This window comes from Elgaria multicarinata, chromosome 11, assembly GCF_023053635.1.
Source record: "Elgaria multicarinata webbii isolate HBS135686 ecotype San Diego chromosome 11, rElgMul1.1.pri, whole genome shotgun sequence".
Lineage (NCBI taxonomy): Eukaryota > Metazoa > Chordata > Lepidosauria > Squamata > Anguidae > Elgaria > Elgaria multicarinata.
Genome location: NC_086181.1, coordinates 15,889,621 through 15,911,578, shown reverse-complemented (window position 1 = coordinate 15,911,578; position 21,958 = coordinate 15,889,621). Strand labels below are relative to the sequence as shown.

Here is a 21,958-nt window from a genome sequence, read left to right as displayed (position 1 = left end):
TAATTTTTGTATGAGACGTCATCAGCAGAAACAGACCTTTTGCGAAATCCATGATGGCAGGTGGTCTTGGTGGTACATTTGCCCGCACTAGATAGAATTTACCCAAATTCCTTTCCTTCCCCCACCAACACACCACCAGTTGGAGATGAAACTTCTAGAGATCAGGCAGCGATCTGTATGTCCTCTGTCAGTCTGCTTGATTTCTGCGTTGGCTGTGGAGGAACGGGCTTTCCTTCATTGCTAGCATGAAAAGCAGGTGGCGTGGCAGGAGAGGGACGGAGAGATGTGTCCCTCCTCCACGGGCTGGTGTAAAATTCCATGCACTCGCCTGCATGGAATTCTTGGTCACCTGTGGCGACCAGGCAAGTTGTTCAGTACAAGACTGGTTTAGAATCATACTATCCCTCCTGGACTTGGCTGGTGGAGAGAAGCTGAACTCTTGACCAGTCCTTCTTAGCGTTGTTGTGCTAGAAGAGGTGGGTAGATGTGGTGAGCCAGGGCCCCAATCCACAGCTCCAAAAAGTCATAGTCCAGCTCTGTAATCACTGATATTGTGTGTGTGTGTGTGAGAGAGAGAGAGATACATACTGAACTTGTGAATGGGCTATGTCTCTTTGTCACACTCTGTTCCATCATGCCTTGATAATGCCAAACAGAGAGAATGCTGGGAGCTGGTTTGGGGAATGCAGTGTCTCAAACACTGCCTGCCGTTTCGCTCCTTTTCAAATGAGATTTGTTTCCCTTCCGAGCTGCGCGAAGCCGAAGCAAGCTGCCAAGATGAATTGTGTAGTCCAGGCTTACCTCCCAGGGTGGGCGGTAGAACTTACGATGATCCTTATCTGAGATCTTAATTGCTTCTAATCCTCAAATGCATCACACGGCAGATTTGCATTCTTTCTTTGAATGTTGTGGGTGTGCTAGAAGCTCTTTAAGGTTATCCCTGTGTGAAAACCAGAGGACTACTTCCTATAGCAGAGAGCAATAAAAGGAATACATGACAACATATAATCATCGTGTTGGATTGGGGCAATCCCAGTACCTTCTCCAACAGTGGCCCATCACATGCCTCAAGAAGATTCCAGCATTTGATATCGTTGTCTTTGATTAGGGATGTTCCATTTAGTTATAGTGCTGATAGCCATTGATATACCTTGAGGTTGATGGTCCTCAGACACCTCTCTTGGTGTTACAACCCGCCCACCCTTTTAAAGATTTTATTCATTTTCCAAAACAAGATTAAACAAACCAACAAAAAGGAAGAAAAATGTATTAAAAACGCACACATATCGGATTTAAATCACTAAAATGAGAATGCATTATAGAAACTAATCCTTTTGTATTCACCATACATTCCAATAACGTAGCTCCAAATTTCGTCATATTTCTAGGCACGCTTTGTTTTACTTAAGGATTTGTGATAAGGTAATGCATTTGATGAAGAAGCATCCAATTCATTTGTGTTCTCCGAAGCTTTTCTTCTAAGTTCGCTGCTGTGAGAGGGTTTCGTCTTCATAGAGATTTCTCATTTTTCCTGCCCCTCTTGATTTTTATTGTATTTCTCAAGATACTAGCAGTAAACCTATATACACCAGAGCATGAAAGCTGTATACACCAGTTGCTGGGGAACATGGGTGGAGGGTGCTGTTCCACCCATGTCCTATTTGTGGGTTCTTTGTAGGCAGCTGGTTGGCCACTATGGGAACAGAAGGCTGGACCAGATGGATCCTTGGTCTGATCCAGCAGGGCTCTTCTTATGTTAAATGAAGTACTGTCTTTCCATACTATCTTTATTTGGATTCAAAAGAATCCAAATAGTTTTGTGTTTTGGAGCTCATGCCCCATCTCTGCCTTGTAATTAGGTTGGTTTCACTGGCTGGGTTCACACAACATGCTAGCCCACCCAGTGTGGGTCGTTGTTGAACCCTGGATTATCGTGTTGTCTGAACGGAGTGCTTTTTCCACAGGGTGGGTTATTGTGCTGTCTGAACATAGCATGTTTTCCACAGTGTTGCTTGTTAACCACACTGAACAACTCAACAACAAGCCATGGGTTTTCAAGGTGGCTTGTTTGAGAAAAATAACCCCCACTGCATGATTAACAAGCCAACCTGCAGAAAACATGCTGCATTCAGACAACACGTGAACCCAACCATGCAGTAAATGCACTGCATTCAGACAATGCAATATCCCATGATGGATTTATTTATTTATTGTTTTAAGCAAGATACATTTTATTATGAATCACTCTCCAAATCCAAAGACCCAACTTCTCAATCTCCCTGCTCCAAAAAAAGAAAACCCACTCCCTTAATCGTCTTGATCAATGAAAAAATGTATTTATGGGACAAATTACATGTGACCCTTTGCATATGAAAGCCTTGACCACTCTTTCTCCCTTGCACAATGCTTGGAGGGGGATGTTGCACTGGAGGTGGGTGGGGAGGGAAAGGAAGTGCTTAACCCTTCCCCTGATGGTCTTTCTTCTCCTCTACATGCCACAATTGCTTTTATCCATCCCAGTGTTCTGGAACTTCTTACCTTGCAAACCTGGCCCTGGAACCAGTGGGGATAAAAACATCTGGGAGCAGGGAAAGTGCTGCTGGCAGGGAAAGAGCTTAGCCCTCCCATTCACATCCACTGAAAAATCCATCTTTTTCTATGAAGCTTTTGGTTCATCGCTCTGGTTCACATCCCCTACCGCAGCCTTCCCCCAACATGGTCAATAATTGGAGTTACAGTTGGGCAACATCTGGTGGGCACCAGATGGAGGAAGACTGCACTATTGTAACCAAGCCTCAGGGCGCTCAAATGAAATAAATGCATCTTCTTCCCCGGTTAAGCCCTGCCTTCATATCCTTCCTGGGTTGTTTCCCCTGTGTTGAATTTTAGATTGTAAGCCCCTCGGGGCAGAGACCTGTCGTTCAGATCAGAGGTGGGAAACCTGTGATCCCCAGAACTCTTCTCCTATCAGCCTCAGTTAGTATGGCCAGTGGTCAGGGATGTTGGGAGTCCTGCAACATCTGGAGGGCCACCTTATCCTACACCTGCATGAACAGGGATGGCACTAAATTAATTAGTTAAATAAATTTCTCTGCTGAAGCAAATCTCCCCACTGTGCATCAGCAAAAGGAGCTATCTGGGATTTGTTGCCCGTGGCTGCACTGTAATGAGGTTTGCCCCTGAATCGGAAAAGCTTTCAGGATCTGATTTAAAACTTGCACTGCAATTCTGTGTATGTTGACTCAGAAACAGATTCCATTGCGTTCAATGGGGCTTACTCCCAAATGAGGGGGGGCATGGAATTCCGATCTTAACTACTACTTTGCCCACCCTACCCCAATGGGTTTTTATTTGTGCTGGCTGGGGGGTGCTGAAGTTGGAGAGTACCAGACTAGGAAAGGCTGATGTGGGTGGATTCCAAGGAGAAAACTGAATTGAGCTAAAATTGTGGTGGGGCAGGAGAGTATCGGAAGAAACAGCAGCCTTTGGAATGGAGTTTTCTCCGCTATCAGGTGTTGGGACTGTTGGCATTCCTTAAGCATCCTCTATGGAAGATCCCCAATGTTCTCTTTCTGCTAAGCGCTAAATTATGCCTTTGGGGTGTTTATGAAACACATTTTTAATGCAAGCTGGATTGATTTTTAAATCAAGGCAACTTCAGGAATCGATTTAAATCGCCAAGGAAAAGAACTGATTTTAAATCAAATTCGTTTCCTGAACCGGTACGCATACTCGTTCAGACTTGCATTTTACAACCTGCCTTGTCGCCATGAGCGACTCAAAATTGCATACAGGTGAGCAAACAGGCTGGCAGGGGATTGCACCGTCTTTCCTCCATCTGCCTGCTTGGTTTCTTCGCTAGCTGTGGAGGAAGGAGAGCCTCTTCCTCCATGTGTCCTGCACAGGAATGCTGTTGGCTCATGGAAGGGGGGCTGAGTGAGCTGCCCCTCCTCGGCCAACACTAGACCACGTTTACATCTCTAATGGATGTACTGGAGCTTGTACAGCCAGCATGGAAAAACGGGCTTCTCATTTCTTAGCATGCAAGTTAAACAAATTTGCAGGCTAGTAACTTTTGTGGGGACATTTACAAGACGGTGCTAGTAGATTGCTGTAACAATTTAATTAAACCAGGACCTTGTATATATGCTATCTGGCAGCATAATTCAAAATCTCATCTTGCACCTGTTTCTTGAGCGCTGTACAATTTTGATCTGTCTGAGAGATCAATTGTGAAATGATCGATTGTTTTGGTTGGGCTTTCTGTATGCTCCTTAGCTCAGTAAAATGAGGACTCGCCTGAAGACGAAAGCTGCTGTTCTATTCACCAGCCTTCCCCGATACAGCCTCCTCCAGATGTTCTGGACTACAACTCCCATCAGCCCCAGTCAGCATGCAGAGGGCATCGCTTTGGGGAAAGCTGCTATACACGCTTACTGGGAGTAAGTTCCATTGAATTTAGTGGGGATTACTTCTGAGTAGACATGCATAGGCTTATACTTCACGGTCTCGGTTGTGTTGTATCCGACTATGAGTGCAATCCTATGCATGTTTAGATGGGAAAGAAGCCGTACGCTCCCATCATTCCCCAGACAGACAGGGATGCTGAGAGTTGTAGGACCTTTTTCTTTCTGAACACGCATAGGATTGTGCCTGTAGTCCGTTTCCATTGAGATCAGTGGGACGTCAGTTATTCAGTACTAACATGTCGCCTGCTTTTGCTCCTGATCTGTTTGATGACATTGAAAAACAAGCTTTAACTTAGCATGGTCCGCAGGAGGTCATGGACTCAATTTTAACGTATTTCAAGAGTAGGCGTTAACATGTGTGACTATAATCCATTCAAACATTATTTAAAACCAGATTGTTGTTTTTAAAAGAGAGACTTAATCTAACTGAAGTTGTGTGAGAGTACATGGGTTTAAAAACAATTTAATTTTTAGTTACTTTTTTTTAAATCTATTCTGAAATTTTTAAAAGTAGAGGCAGCTTGGGATGGGATTAGCGCAATATGCACAAAGAAACTGAAGCCTGGTGTAGTGAGATGGGAAGCAGCCACTTTGCTAAGCCTGCTGCTACCCTGTAAATCAGATTTCCACAGCCTGGTGCCTTCCAGATGTGTTGAATTAACTGGCGCATGCTGGGCTTTGTAGTCCAAGACATCTGGATGACACTAAATTGGGGAAAGCTACTCCAGATCTCAATAGGGAGAGGAGGCATCTTGTCAGATGCCCTCCAGCTGTGTCAGGCTGGAATTCCCATCCTCTCCAGCCATCGCAGCAACTGGGCATGCTGGGAGTTGTAGTCCAACACAGCTGGAGGACAATAGGTTTGGGGAAGGCTCCTGTAAGTTCTCTGGGTTCCTAATTCCAGAGATCTGCAGAAGAAGAACAAATGATGCCTACTGTGCAGGCTTGGCATGCGTGAGGTTCTGTTGGAGAAGGACGTGGACTGATGTTTGCTCATGGATCAGGGGGTGATAGTTTGCTTGTATTTGGATGTAGCTTCGCACCCATGAGAGGACAAAACTTGGTCTGCGTGTGTGTGTGTGCAAGCAGGCAGACAGGGGCATTGCTAGGCATGTAAAAGATGTGGGGTCCATGCCCTTAATCTATGCTAATTTTCATCTATATATGCAAATATTAGGATTTATTTAAATTTCCTAGGAGGTGCAATCAGCCAATTAATTTCTCCTCCTAAACCATCTCAAATAAAATCTTCCATTAATTTGACCCCTGACTGCATCATCCCAAACCAATGGAAAAGGTTCTCTCCTGCCCTCATTTTAGTTCCCGTACAGAGGGAGACTTTGGGGGAGGGGGGCATTGCAGCATGTTGGAAGGGGAGAGTTACCTCTCCCCCCCCGCCATTAGCAATCCCCTTGAAAATTGCCCCCTGCGTGGAAACTGAGCTGAGAAAAGACCCCCTTTCCATCAGCACCAATAGTCTTACCTGCATACAGGTGTATAAAAAAATTGGACTCTCTCAGCAATCCATTGATGTCTCCTATATTTGAGTACCTGTGCGTTTGTGGGTGAGTCTGTGAGTAAAGATACTTAGGTGAGCTCCTTGTGTGAAAATAGAAATTAGTACTGTTCTTTGGCTTGGAAAAGGAGTTTGATGCCAGATGAGGTGGGACTCACAGAAGCCAAAATAGGCAGCAAAATGAGTTTTTGCATCTAACATGCAGATTTTTAAAAAAATACAAATTGCATCCACAGGGAGTGATTTACACCTGCTCTGCTTGAACTTCCGGGCTTTTCATTCACGTCTTTGAAAGTATCTGGTCCCTTTCATTCTGAGCCCTTGGCAGACAAGTCATGGGGAGTTGGCTTCTCGGGCATTGGGCCCCCCTTCGTTGATTGTACTGAAACTCCCATGGGTGCGGAGGCCAGAGGGAAGTACGGATTCTCCCTCCACCTTTCCCCGCACTTGTCATTTTATAGTTTGGAGGGATAGGGGGCAGGAGGAGTTGTGTGTCAATAAACTCGTGACCAGGTGCAGTGCAAGGGAAGGGCCATAGCTCCGTGACCGAGCGCGTGTTTTTGCAAGCACAATGTCCCAGATTCAGTTGTTGGCAGTTAAAAAGACCAAGTGGTAGGAAAGCCCTCTTCCTGTCTGAGACCCTGGAGAACTGCTCCTGGTCACAGTGGGAAACAGTGGGCTAGATCAGAGGTGGGCTACCTACAAGTGGCATGTGCCCCCCTCCCCAGCCATTTTTGCGGGCTCCATCACCATCACTGCTGCCTCCATGTTTGATGCCACACCATCACATTTTGCTGGCAAACCCCCTGCTGCGGTGGCAATTTCAGCAGAGAGGGGAGCAGCCGCTGGTGGATTCTGGTTGGGGGGAATTCCTCCTCCCCCAGATCCACCAAAATTCACCACTCCTGGATGGATGAATAGTTTCACCTGGTGGAAGGCAGCTTGTTATGCTACACCTGTGCCATTGATGTCAGTCTGCTTGCTTTGATCCCATCCAGCCTGGACCAAAAGGGAGATTGTGAGATTCTTGGCTGGTTGCCTGACAACCAACCAACCCGGAGAATGTGAAATGTCTGCTAGGGGAGGACGTCCACTGTTTCCAGTGGAACTGTTGAGCTCTCGTTCCCTGCCCTCATTCAGATGTTCGGTCCAGGCTAGATTAAAACATGGCTCTCGCAAGGCTCAGCTTAAAGATGTCCAAAGATGGTGAGTTGTTTGTTGTTTTTTAAAGGGGAACTAGTTTGATTTTGCAATTTTGGGCTATGTGTTGCTCTGCGTGCTTCCTTAGAAGTAGTGATGTGGGTTTTCTGGGAATTAGTTGAATTGGGGGAGGGGGGAAACTTATGCAAATTAGGTTAATTTGCATGGGGAAATTTGCAATGGAAAATGTTCACTTTGCATTTGGAGTGATCGAATTTAGTATCTTCTTTTTACTTGCATTTAGTAAACAACAAAGTTTTAAAAAACATACCCCATGTTATTTTTTTGCCCCAATAAGCAAGCATTTGATCTGAAATCTATGAAGAATTTTTTTAACCACACATAACGTGATTTAAATGTTATACTGTTGCAACTTGTAAAAATACTTGTTAAAAAATTAAAGACAATAGCACATGCTTCTGTTGCACTTTTGAAATTTAAGAAAGGAAAAAACCCGAAATACTGAAAATTATTCACACTAATAAATTTTAGAAACCTGCAAAATTGTCTATGATACACCAGCAACCACTCGTATACAACTTTGAAACTGCCAAGCGTACATAATATTATATTCGCAATTGGCATCCATCATTACTCATGAAGTTACGAAATGGAAATTTTTCGGTAGAAGCATTGAATTCAATGAGATTTAACTTCTGTGTAAACATGCTTAGTTAGGAATGCACTGAAAAACTCTGGCTTGGTTATTTTTAAGGAGATCCACCAAGACTTTGGTTTGGGCAAGCATTTTCTCTATGGGATCTACATTTGGATAGGTTCTTATGATGAAATATGCATGGGGGAAAAAGCAAACAGCAGCACTGAAAGCCCGAACAGGTTTCTTTTCTAGACAGTCGTGTACGCGGGATCCAAGAGCCTCCCAGTCTCTGTTCTCAGATCGATCCTGCAAAACCGAGGTGGATGTTCAGTTCCTGATCTTCTCTATTATTTATTCCTGCCCCAGACTCCTTCCAAAAGCAGGTCCCACTGAGAAAAATATTGCATCAAGCGGGTGAACATTTTTTCTAGGTTCTCCTTAGAGGGTCACTTTTTTGGGGTGGGGGGAGGTGTAAAAATTCATTCTTACGATTCAGGATGCTTTCTATCCACCAAAGAGCCTGTGCATTTTCACTTAAGGATGGAGACAGATCCGGACGACAGCTGGTTTTTAAAGTTGCAACAAATGTAGGCTCAACCCTTGTTTATTTGCTCATCCCAAGAGTCCTACAGTAGGTGCAACCTGAAACCATCTTAGCACCTCATTTGAATGTCTGCAACCTCCTCCCACATTCCATCATAAGACTGTAACTCTCAGGCTCCAGGGCTTCAACATCAGTCAGCGTTTTTTCCTTCCACCTGCTCCCCCATCTCCTCTGTTTTCTATGCGACGAAACAGTGCTGGAGAACCTGGAAACTTGCACTCTAAGTTGTGACAGTTTCCTTGCTCTAATACAGGTATTGCCTTGATATGCATTTTGGATTTCCCCCCTTTACATCCCCAAGCGGCTACTTTTGTTACATTGGATCCCTCCCCCCTCCGTTCCCCCAGAACTGATAGTAATAATACAACATTGTATAAAAGTTACTGAAGGATTTGGGTATTTTTTCCGCACAGGAGTTCTACAATACCCTGCATTTTGTAAACTGCGTGTGAAATGCATGGGGAGCCTCATGCCTTGTGGGGAGTGCCGTGGAGGCGATGTTGCTTCAGTTGAGTTTCCCACTCTGCATTTCAGCTTGATGGCGTTAGTGGCCGTTGGCTCCAATTCTGGTGGGGCTATGAATCCATGCTGGATTTCAGACAGTACCATCCAGAACGCTAAAGGAGGCAGATGGTGCAGTTCTCTCTATGCCTGCTGCGAAGGGGAGGCTGCGGGGAGCTAGAATTCCTGGATCCAAGGCCAGAGTGCCGTCTCTTACCTCGGATCCAGGAATCTGAAATATCCTATGCTTCCACCCCGCCCCAGATGCTGTCTCGAGGCCCTAGGATTGCTCCTTGAAAGCACATTGGGGACTGAAATCTTGTTTGTTTGTATTACAATATATGCACATATAAATATACCAACACATATTATTATTCTTCATGTCTTAAACATTTCTTCTTCTTTTTTTGTAAGTCAGAAAAATAAAAAAGAAGATAACCCATCACAATAGATGTATCTTTCATTATGTCAACCAAAAGGATTTGAATTCTTTTGGAATTTTATTCTCCCATTCCGACGAGGTTGCGTAGACTATGAAACAATACCAATCTTTATTAAATGTATCTTTGAATCTTGTTCCTCTTACTAATCTCAATTTATTTCTCAGTTTCTCGATTAAGGCTACATGCCAAACCTTACTGTACCAATTTGTTAGCGTAGCGCCAACCAAATCTTTCCCATATCTGACTCTAACCAATCCGGCAACTAACCAACCAAGCAACTAAAAGAAATACTATTCATTGTTTAGATTCAACTTTTTTATTCTCCTCCTGAAATAATCCTAACAATACTAATTCTGATAATTTAATAACTTTTTGCCTCATTATCTTTTCCATTTCTTTAAAAATAAAGTCCCCCCCAAACTTTTATTTCATCACAATGCCACCACATATGCTTTATTTCAGTTGTCTCCTCCTCTCTAACCCTTTTGCCTTCCATGCACTTCAGATTTCCCCCCTAAAAGTGCAGCCCCTGCTTTGAAAATCGGCATTTCTTTCCAGCATGCTGAGTTTGCATAACTCCACGCTCTCTCAGGGAGTGGTGGTGATGAAATCATCAGCTTCCCCTGGAAAGGCTTGAGCGAACGGGTGTGTTGTGGATAAAACGGGCGCAGTTACCCAAATCCAGCATTGGGGGGGGGGGGGAAAGCAAATAAAGATGAAAGCTCAGATAACAGAGGAACTGCAGGATCCCAGTCAGGAGGTGGGGGCAGCAGGAGGCTTCAGTCATTGCGGGAAGGTCTGTCTCTTCTTCAGGGGTGGAGGAACCCTTTTCAGCCCGGGACAGATTGCAAAATGGGAAAGGTCTTGGCGCGGGGGGACGGACGGACGGACGGATGGACGGACGGACATGTTCCATCTGTAGGCGGGGCCACAGGCGGAGTGGGCGGGGCCAGAATGTGATTATTACCATTTTAAGCCTACACAGAAGCAAAGCAGCATCAGACTTCTGCATGTCTACTCAGACATAGGAAGGATGGAATCCCTTGGCAGCACTCATCATCATCATAAATTTCTTACCCACCTCTCCGATTGGATCGAGGCGGGGAACAACAGCAAGCATAAAATGCTGTTAAAAACATAGTATACACTGTTAAAAAACATCCTGAAAGCATCCTAAAATTCCACTGCCTGTAGCATCCCAAACACCAAGCCTCCGCACGTCTACTTGCAAGGAAGCAGCTCAGCCTGCTTGTGACATACACACCTCAGTTCTTCGCTGCAGCTCTATTCTTTGCAGGATAATTTAAGGAGAATTGCCTTTAAGTAGCCACAGAGATTGGAGATAATGGCAAAAGGCACTTGTGGGATGGGGGATGACCCCCCCCCCCCGTGGGCCAGGGGTCAGAGGTTCCTAATTCCTGGTCTAACTTTTTAGCAATGTACACATTTTTGTGTGGGAAAAGGACTAGAGAGCATTGGGCTGTAATAGACAGCAAGATGCTTGTGTGGGTTGCACCACTTCATACTAATATAGGGGGCCAATGTAGTGTTGACCACAGGTCAGGGAGACCCTCCCTCAGACCCCCACGCAACCTGCAAAGCTTTTTGAGTAACTTTGGGCAAGGCTCCGTCTCTTGGTCTAACCTACCTTGCAGGGTTGTTGTGGAGGCTCGTGTATACCACATCAGAACAGAACAAAAAGGCCTATCTTCGCCTTCTCCCAAGCTGGTGCCCTCATGATGTTTTGGACTTGAAGTCCCATCAACCCTAGCCAATGGTCAGGAATACTGGGAGTTGTAGAGCGACACATCTGGAGGGCACCAGCTTGGGGGACAGTGACCTATCTATGGAGTCCAGCGTTCTGTGCCTTAGAGAGGCCAGCCAGTTGCCTACGCAAGTATGAATTGAAGGCAGGGCCGGCCCTACCATTAAGCAGAGTGAGGCAATAGTTTCAGGTGGCAGAACTTGGGAGGCAGCAGCAAGGTGTTGGGGGAATTACTTGTGTGCCATGCAGCCTGCTCTGTGCCCCCCTAAGTTAGCCTGCTTCCTTCAGATTCAGTGGACGATGCTGCACCATCGTCAGTGTTGAAGACAGGTTCAGCTGGCAGCCCAGTTGGGTTTCATACATGGAATGGGAGGAGGTGCCATCTTGTTCTTCATTTCAGGCGGCAAAATGCCTTGGGCCGGCCCTGTGTGAAGGCAATCGCCCTCTCCTATTGGTGTTCCCCCATCCATGAGCATTCCGTGATATACCAGAGCCATCATGACTAGTCTCTCTCTATTGATGGACTTTTCCTCCATGCATTTGCCTAATTCAGCCTTCCCCAACCTGATGTCCTCCAAATATATCTGAATACAACACCCATCGACCTCAGCCAGTATGGCCACATCAGGAATCCACTAGGTTGAGGAATGCTGGCAAAAGCCATTGGGAGATCTAGTCACGGATCTTTTGTGTCATGTCTACTTTTGTCCCATGGTTGTCTGCCACCTTCAATTCCAGGAAAAGAGAGTTGCTGTTTGTTTGGTCCCATTTAAGAGACGTTCTCCAAGTTTTTTCCTCTTGGTTTTCCAAGCCAGATCAAAGGAAGGCCAGCATGTCCCTTTCATTCAAGGCCATGTGGAAGGCATTAAAAAAGCAACAGCCTCTTGTAGAAGGTGGAAGTTTCTATTTATACTACAGAAGCTGGAAACCTCGCATATGCATTAAAATAAAGCAACAAAAGTATGAGTGGTCAAAGGATGGAGTGGGTGGAGGTGGTACAAGGCGGAAAGACTCACCAGACTGGGAAAGCCTGCCTTATATAGTACCACCTCTCTCTCTCTTTCTCTCTCTCTCTCTTCCTCAAATCTACCTTCCTTTAGAGCCCTTGGCCCAACCCCATAACCCTTTATTCCAACCTTGTATTTAACCATTCATTCGGTCGCCATTGGCGACCAGAAATTCCATGCAGGTGAATGCCTGCAATTCCCTCCAGACAAATAAGCAGGCTAGGGAAAGAGACTCAGCGTGATCTGTTTTTCCTTTGGCAGCTTGCTCATCTTCAGAAGAAATGAAGCCAGTATGGAAGCTGAGTGGTTAACGGAGAAGAAAGAGAACTCCCTGTTTTTCCTTCGACAGCCCATTGTGCTTCTAGACTACTTTTTTCTTTACTTGCCTGCTTTTTCTTCATAAGAGGGGTGAATACTTTTCTTTGCAGGCAGGCTAGTTACCCGGGGTGGGGAGGTTTGTTGCTATATTACAGCTGTTTCTTTTTGCCATTGTGTCTAAATTTAGGTTGTACATTCTTTGGGGAAGCTCTTCTCTTTGGCTTATTTGCTACTCCTGTCTGTAGATGATGCTCTATAAAAAAGAATTGGTAAATGTTGCTTCCTTATTAAATCAGGTGGCTTATTAAACCAAGTTAAATCTGCCTTCTCTGCAGAGATGGTCGAATACAACTCCCAGCATCCCCAGCCAGCATGGTCGTTTGGATCAGTACACTTGTTTGAAAATGCTGATGCAAAAAATAATATTGTCCTTTAAAATGGATTTGGCCATGCTGGCTGAGGATGGTAGGAATTTAGATCCATAACATCTGGAAGGTGCCCAGTTGGGAAAGGCTGGGTTAAATTTACGAATTTTAACCATTTTGATTGACTGGAAAGGTACCTGAATTAATCAAGCAGGAGGCTGATAGTTTAAGTAGTATTTTTAATACAAGGACTTACCAAAACTGAAGATGTTAAGTCTTTCTAAATATCAGTGCTCTAACATTTGCTCGGTTCCAGAAAAAAGTCCTATAACTGGCTGGAAAATGCTGGGAATTGTAGGACTTTTTTCAGTCTAAACATGCATAGGATAGTCCCCTAAATCTATTACACACATCTGGTTATACTGTCCCCTTTTTCTTTATTTATTTTTGGTGCGTAGATCAAATTGACATTATTGACAGATTTAAGGGAATCTTTGGGTGAGGTGATTCAATGTTTTATTTCTGTAAATTTATTTATAAATAACTGTAGGCTCACTTTTAGGGGAATAAAAACCTCTCAATAACATAATCACAGGTAACATATAGCCCAGTACAAACAATTAGGATCAAACAAATAATTTCAAGTAAAACCACATCACATATACAGCAACCTTATTAAGAGAGAGTTGTAGTAATGATGTGGTTTACTAAGGGCTGTTTACAGCTTTGCAGTGCCAGGGCATGATGTACATACACTGGAACAGAGTTCCAGAAATGTGTAGTCGCTGTTAATAAGACTGGGGTTTTGCAAAAAAGAAGAAAATAAATATAATGAGAATAAGACGGGAAAATGCTGACATACGATGCAATCCTGTGCACGTTTAGACAGACAAAAGCCCTACAACTCCCAGCATGCCCCAGTCTAAACCGTAGGGTGCCAATCCTGTGCATGATTAGGCAGGGAAAAAAGTCCTACAATTCCCAGAATGCCCCAGCTGTTCTGAAAGGATGCTGGGAGTTGTAGGACTTTCTGTCTAAACATGCATAGGAATATGACTTCAATGTTTAAATAAGATGAGGTGGATGGCTACAAAGGAAAGGGCCTTCTCATTGGTGGCACCCCAGTTGTGGAATCCCCTTCCCAGAGAGGCTCACCTGATGCCTATATTGTCATTTATGCGCCAGGTGAAGACCTTTTTATTCTTCCAGGGTTCTTTGTTTTCAAGTTTTAAAAACCGTGTTAGTGATGGCCGCCAACTTGGATGATTTTAAAAGGCGATTAAAGAAATTCATGAGTTTAGCCTTATCAATGGCTACTAGTCACGATGGCTATGTATTATAGGGTGACCAGGTCAGGGCTCTTGTATCTTTAACAGTTGCATAGAAAGGGGAAATTCAGCAGGTGTCGTTTGTATATATGGAGAACCTGGGGAAATTCGCTCTTCATCACAATAGTTAAAGCTGCAGGAGCTATACTAGAGTGACAAGATTTAAAAGAGGGCAGGGCACCTGCAGCTTTAACTGTTGTGATGAAGAGGGAATTTCACCAGGTTCTCCATATATACAAATGACACCTGCTGAAACTCCCTTTTCAATACAACTGTTAAAGATACAGGAGCCTGGTCCTCTTTTTCATATGGTCACCCTAATATAGTACCTCCAAGATCAGGGGTAGTATGACTGAGTACTGATTGCTGGGGAACATGAGCAGGAGGGTGCTGTTGCATTCATGTCTTGCTTGTGCGCTTCACACTCTTCCCGCTTGGCCACTCTGTGAACAGAATGCTGGAATTGCATTTGCTGTGATCCGGCAGGGCAGTTCTTAGGTTCTCACGTTTAAGATTCATGCGGTTTTTAGTTTGGTTTTTATTTCACTTTGATTTTATTCTGTTGTGTTAAATCCTTTTTAGTTCTTATGATCTTCCATTTTGAGGGGTGTCTCTTTTTAAAGGTTTATTTTATGTACCACCCAAAGACCTTAGGCTCTTGGGCGTTAAAGTTAATTCATTTAAATTCTTTAAATAAATAATGGGAAATTGGGGGTTTAGTTGTATTTCTGCTGGTTGGTGACGATCATAAATCTTTGCGCCGTCTTAGCCATCCACCCATCTCCTTCACACAGGAAGGAAAAGATAGCTGCTATTACATCACGCAGGTGTGATTTGTCCAAAAATAAATAAAATACACTTTTTGCTTGAGGACTATTGTTTTTAATTCTATGCGCTGATTGCTTAACAACACAGTACGAACCTGTGCATGTTTACTCTGAGGTATTCAGAGGTATTCAATGGAGGTTACTCCAAAGGAAATGTTCCTTAAGAGCACTCCTATCCATACTTTCTTGGGAGTAAGAATACAGTGGCACAGAATTGTACTGCAAGATTTCCTTCATTGGTTGACAAGCCTAATGAATGTGCTGAAAGGATAGCTACAGTAAAGCCGCCATTGACATGGAGAGATTACTTAAATAAAAATGGTGGGTTTGCCTTCTGTGGAATGGGTGTTAGAGAAGTCCATGTACATTGATGGTGCTATATAAATAAATAATAATAATAATAATAGAGTATTTTTTTGTTTAGAAACTTAGGTCTCTGACGTCTATTTCGGTTCTTGTGCAACTTTTCATTTAGACTCAACAGTTTGTCACCTAGGAAATGGGTGTTTTGTGACTCACTCACTCCCCATTGCAGCCCATGGGAGACATGCCCCCTCATGGCAGCCATTTTGTGAGAGTACCCACAACACACTTTCAAAATTCCAAATGCTTCCACCAGCCCAAGAAAGATTGGGAATCCCTGTTCTACACTGCCCAAATGCATAAATAGAGAAGGCAGTAGTTGATATAAACAAGATACAACCAAAAGGTGCACAAGGCACACAGCTACTATAGTATAAGAAATTACAATCAAAGAAGGGGTGAACAGTTATAACAGACAAAAGTTTTATAAGAGGAACAAAAAATACAATGATATAATAACACAAGCAATCATAACAGATAACAAGAGAGTTATACACAAATGCAAAGTTATACAATTGTAATAATAATCCAGTGTGGAGACAGGAAAAAAATCTCATCAGTGTTTAAACAAAACAATGCAATGTGGTAACAGTATAAATCAGTAGTGTTAAGACACAAAGAAGTTTCATCAGAGTTTATAATCCATTAGTCTCATCAGTGGTTTTAATCCTTTTAACAGGCTACCGGTTTTTTAAAAAAATCCTGTTTTCGTGAATTACTTCGTCAGAGACACTGAAAAGAAATAATGATAGATGAAAGTTTTAATATTCCCCAAAAAAACAAATTGGAAAACCAGTCATAATATCGGTAGTGCAAGATGTATTCAGTTTGGTGTAAGAAATTGTGGCTCACCACCATCTATAGGGCTAATGCCATGGAGAATTGAGGAGAGTTTAAACCTCCATTCCATGTATGATCACTATAATAAAAAGTGTGTGTATATATATATATATGGATGTAAACCTTAAACAATAATACTTTCATCAATAGAGGAATAGAAAAACCAACCTTGAAACCCGGCCAAACGCCTCAAACAGAATATTCTCAATGGCAGCTGGTGGCTGTTAGTTCATTGAAAGGCTTTTTTTTTTATCAGTGAACTGCTGATAACTAATTTGCAAACAGTCGTTAATCCAAATAAACCGAATAGTCTATGTTGATATTGGGACCATTAGGCTGTGTTGAATTTAAATGGAAAATCGATTCTGACTTTTCTTTGAGAAGTAGATTATTATAATTACACCAATTATGGTGGTGAGTATAGATCCTGTCGATCACCCAGAATTTGAAATCCTCATATTTATGAGAATAGTCAATGAAGGGCTGCACCAATGATGCTTCCAAAATATTATGCTTCAGTTTGGAGCGATGCTCGACGATCCTTGTCCGAATACTGCGTATCGTTTTGCCAATGTAAATTAAGTTGCACGGGCAAATAATAACATGAATGTTTTGTAGAACAATTAGAAAAAAGATGTAACCCAAAAATCTGGTTATCCAAGGGATGTTGGAATTCCTTTGTTTGTAAGGTTAGAGTACAGACAGTACGTCCCCCACATCTGAAATGACCTTGGATGGTATTAAAAGGTTTTTTTGTATCCGAGTTTGTAAGTTGATCCTGAAGACGACTTCTTTTCTTTAATCTATTTGAGATATAGTGGTGCATCCTGGAATGTGGCTCACTATACGCCGATGCTTCCGTATTGATCTTAAGATAGCGGCGAATAATCAAAAGAGCAGATAATTCCTTTTTCCGAGGGTCTTGGAGATCCAGATGATAAATCCAATCTCAGAGTAGCATGAGTAGCTTTCAGCTTTCGTAATAACAGAAAGTGGATACCCCCCTGTTCAATAATAGGTGGCGAAATCTGGTTTTTTTGGTGAAGAAAATGTGAATGTTCCAAGGAGATAGGATCCTGATAGTAGTTGCTCTGTCAAGGATTTGTGAGACATCCTGTTCCTCTAAAAGCAATTCAGACAAGAGTTTCAAGGATGATAAAAGTCCTAGAACATGCATCACGGGGTGCTAAAAGCTGAAAGTTCTTGTTTGGCTCACTTGCTTGAGTTATCAGGCACTCTTTAACCTTGGTCCAGTTTGCCTTTCTCTCTGCTGTGGTCTGAATTGTTTGGCTTGATCATTGAGGACTGGTGGCTTAGCTAGCCTGGCATTGAACCTGGAGTTTGCAATCGATGGGCCTCTGCTTCTGTTTCATCTGGATCCGAAGTATTTGCCAATCAGTACTGCATGGTGACAAAGAGGAAGGGGAAAAAATCCTGGGTTCTTGACGCTCTGAAGAAAGAAGGAAAGAGCCAGCCCTGCTAATGGGCAAATCTACTGGGGGGAAAGATGACGTAGAAGTGATTAAGTCGCAAGGGGATACCAGGTTTTGTCTCCTGGCAGTGATGCACTCCCAACTCTTATATAGCCTCCTCTTCTCTCTTCTTCTCCTTCTTGTGCCTGGTTTTTAATAAAGCATTGGGTAGAATGCCAAATGTCACTCATCCTTCTTTCTCCCACTTTGCAGCTCAGGTTCCGGACAGTGATGAGCAATTTGTGCCTGACTTCCATTCAGAAAACTGTAAGTACTGTGAGCGGGGAAATGGAGAGGAGGGGAAGGCAGGGCTGTGTGGGAAAGACCAGAAGGGAGACGCACTGCTGGTATAAGACTTGAGAGTCTTAAAACATGAGCAGCCCAGTTACTTCTGCTGAAATCAAGGGGTTCATCCATCTCTGCGTAGGATCAGGCCATTAGAATAAACTCTGTTCTAAGCTTCAATGCTTTTCAAATGACAGGTCTTACTTACAGTTGTCTATCTAACATTGCAATGATATTTATAGCTGCCACTGCTGCTGCTTATTACTAGTGTTGATTCATTCCTTCAGACCAGCCTTCTCCAACCTGGCGCCCTCCAGATGTGTTGGACCACAACTCCCAGAATTCCCAGCCAGATTGGTGGTAGCTGGGAATTCTGGGAGTTGCTGTTCTACACATCTGGAGGGCACCAGGCTGGAGAAGGCTGCTTCAGACCCATTCTTATTTTCTCTGTCTTTTCCAAATATGGTTCAGTCCTTTGGGGAGCTGATTTGGGATCATGGAAGGGAAATAGGGTGACAGTATGAAAAGGAGGACAGGGCTCCTGTGTCTTTAACAGTTGTATTGAAAAGGGAATTTCAGCAGGTGTCATTTGTATATATGGAGAACCTGGTGAAATTCCCTCTTCATCACAACAGTTAAAGTTGCAGGTGCCCTGCCCTCTTCTAAATCTGTTCACAGTATAGCTGCGGTATAGCTCCTGCAGCTTTAACTGTTGTGATGAAGAGGAAATTCACCAGGTACGACATGCATACAAATGACATGCATACAAATGACACCTGCTGAAATTCTTTTCAATACAACTGTTAAAGATACAGGAGCCCTGTCCTCCTTTCTATATGGTCACCCTAAGGGAAACAACTCTCAAATATTAAGAGAAGGTTTCGTGGCAGAGATGGATGTGTCTTCCTGCCCCCCATCCTACCCTATGTTGGTGAAAATTGATCCAAATATTTGGAATTCTAAAAAGAAACAAATGCAGGCCATTTAAGGTGCTAATCCTCAGATCCCTGAGAGGGTGATGGAGAGATCGTAGGATGCTTCTTCCCTACAGAGGTCTCCTCTTTTTTGCTGGTGTTCCTGCTCTGCCATTGCTGCTCCATTAGCGGAGGCAGGAAAGCAGGGTGTTCCAGCTGTGTGTCAGAGGAGGACATGGCTCTGCAGGTTTTTATTCCTCCCCCATTCCCCTGACACACCCAAAACAAGGGCTGGGAACTACACCATCCCTGAAGCCGGCATAGTTAATTTTCCTTCCATTGGTGTCAATGGGAAGGAAATGAAGAAAAACTCCTGTATGCAGGAGGGAAGGTGAAAGATAAATCAGCCCCCTCCCCAAATTTTTGCTCTGGCTGGTGCAAACTTTCAGAGTTCAGGAAGTCATCATTCCTCCACCATGGATTTTCCCCACCCTGGTAGGTTTGCTCGGCCAACCAGAAATTTATTTGCTTGTATCATCATGATCATTATTATCATTTTATTATGCAGTCACAGATCCATTAGAAACAATAGCAGTCATCGTTAAAACTATAAAAACACATTCATTATACAAGGTAAAATACTCATTAAAACAAACATGTGCTTGTAAACTTAATATATATCTTGATCACTTCAAAACTTTCTTTTTGTAGCCAGTCACCCAGAGCTGTAGCCACTGGGCAAGAGTTGTGAAGGCTTAACTTTTCCAGGCTGCAATCCTAGACTCGCTTACCTGGGAGTAATTCCCACGGATCCCAATGAGGCTTCATGTCTGAGTAGACATGTATGGGATTGCACTGCACGGGATATTCCAGGCCCTTTCCCTGAATGCTAGCTCACGTCTTTTTTTAATGAATCTTTCTGCTTGTGGCAGCAAAAGCTCAAGCGATTGATATTCTGCTCAATTGCTCTCTAAGGAGGAAACCTGTTCCCAATTTTCATTGTGCTGTCCGACTGCAAAAGCGCTGGTGTAACTGATCAGCACTAGCTCTTTATTTTTAATTCTTTAATTACATATTTTATTGATTACATTTCTAATCCGCCCAAAAACTAATGTTCTGTGGCTGAATTACAAATGTTAAATTAAAATGCCATAGAACAGTTAAAAATATAAAGTGCAATATGAATATTTAAAAGAATAAAATACAATGTAATGCAGAACAATCAATAGCACAGGAAACACTTCAGCTGCCCCTACAGCAGCCCTGCAGGCCAGAGATGATGGGTGTTTTAGTCCAACACACCAGGAAAAGGCTGGAGAAGGCTGCCGTAGAGTTTCTGCCTGTACGGCATTGATTCCACCTTACCGGCATTGTTGTCGCTGTACTACATATAGGGATGTCCATCACTAGGAAATCCAATTCTTGTTTGGCTCGATGTATGTGTACGACTCGCTCGGCGTCAGCGAGTCAAGTTGCGGGTTGTTCCCTGAGCCCGAAGAATTTTTTTTTGCACTTTATTTGGAAGGTTCTGCAATTTGCCCAAATTACTTATGAATTTGTGTGAATTACATCCAAACGTGTGCAAATTATGGCTGAATTAGTACAAATTACACACATTTGGCCGTCATTTGTGTAACATGCACACATTCAGCTGTAACCCACTCAAATTTGGCCATAATTTGCGCAAATTGCAGCACTTCCGCGCCCCCCCCCCCGGGTGCAAATTTCCAGGAAAAACTGTGAACTGCCCCAGCTAGCTGCAAATTGCATCAGGCACCGCAGTGAGAACCGAACTGAAGTCTGGGGGAACCCAGTTCATGAAAGCACCCCTTGAACCAGTCTGAAAGCTAAAGAAGCTCTCCAACGTGCTGAACCCAATCCTCAAACCCTTGGAGAGCTCCTTTAGAGTTCTGCCTGGAACCTAGAGTGGGTTTGCTGCCCCCCTGACATCAGAGCCACCAGCCTCCACTGCCTAGTACCCCTTTGTTTTCATTTTTGTGTGTGTTCTAAATGCAGCCTGCAGCGTAAACATTGCCCCCACCCACCTATATGGAGCTGAGTGGGAGGGAGAGGGAATCTTTATCCTCTGAATAACTCTTGCCCGTCATTGTCCCTGACACCTCAATCTTTTTTCTCCTTTTTCCAGTAGCCCTCCACAGCCCCCCAGCTAAGATCAAAAAGGAACCCCAGAGCCCATCTTCAGAGGCATCTGGCTCCTGCAGACACAGGCAGCCTTTTCAGTACCGTAACAGAGAACAATGCCTCTTTGCCAGGTAAGCGGTCTGATCCGGCAGGACCAATCCAGCTCAATTCACTTGAGGCACTTCTCCCGTTCTGAGCGGCTTCCACAGCATTCTTAACCCAGCATCAGGAATGGCCATGCTGGGCCAAAAATAGGGCCCTCCAGTTGCTCGTCCTTCTTCAGCCAAGATGCGCTCGTTCAGCATCAGCGTCCACCCACTGTTGTTAAGCCTGGAGCATAGCCAGGTTCTGTCCCCATCATCTCCAGGTAGGGCTAGGAAACAATCCGGCTTGGAACCCTGGGGAGCACACCTGAACACCACTAGGCACAAGCGAGCAAGTCCTGCCTTCCCACACATACACAATCTTCATGTTCAGTTGTTGCAGCCATTGGGCGGGTGGGCGGGCTGGCTGGCTGGCTAGCAGAGGGACACCCTGTGGAGTCTGTACTAATAATGCAACAAAAATGTGTGAGTGGCTGAGTCCACTAGGTCCATCATTGGATCTGTCACTGAAGAAACATAGCCTCAAGTCTTGATTGCAGACGTCATCCTCACATCCTGCATCAGTGAGTTCCACAGGCTACTGATATGTTGTGCTTGGTTTGTTTCAAACAGGCTGACTGTCAGTTTCTGTGGATGATCACAAATATTTGTGCTGAGTACTCTTGTGTGTGTGTGTGTGTGTGTGTGTGTGAGAGAGAGAGAGAGAGAGAGAGAGAGAGACAGAGAGAATATATGATTTAGCAAACTTTTCATGTTAACCTCCCAAATTTTTGTACCTTTGATTATTGTTTAACCTCCATTGACGTCACTGTCCTCTTCATCAACCAGGTGTGCAGGCTTAGCTTTATCTTAGATTCCTCCATCTCCTAATGAGTACCTGGCACCATCTGATCTGTG

General features: G+C 43.8%; 1 protein-coding gene across 1 annotated transcript in view; it reads left to right on the top strand.

Moving 5' to 3' along the window:
- Positions 1–21,958, top strand: part of ETV4 (ETS variant transcription factor 4) — a 41,260-nt gene that overhangs the window by 6,288 nt on the left and 13,014 nt on the right. The window contains exons 4-5 of the mRNA XM_063138776.1: positions 17,830–17,883; positions 20,962–21,088. Of these exons, the coding sequence (XP_062994846.1) occupies positions 17,830–17,883; positions 20,962–21,088 (181 nt within the window). The remainder of the gene's footprint in view (positions 1–17,829; positions 17,884–20,961; positions 21,089–21,958) is intronic.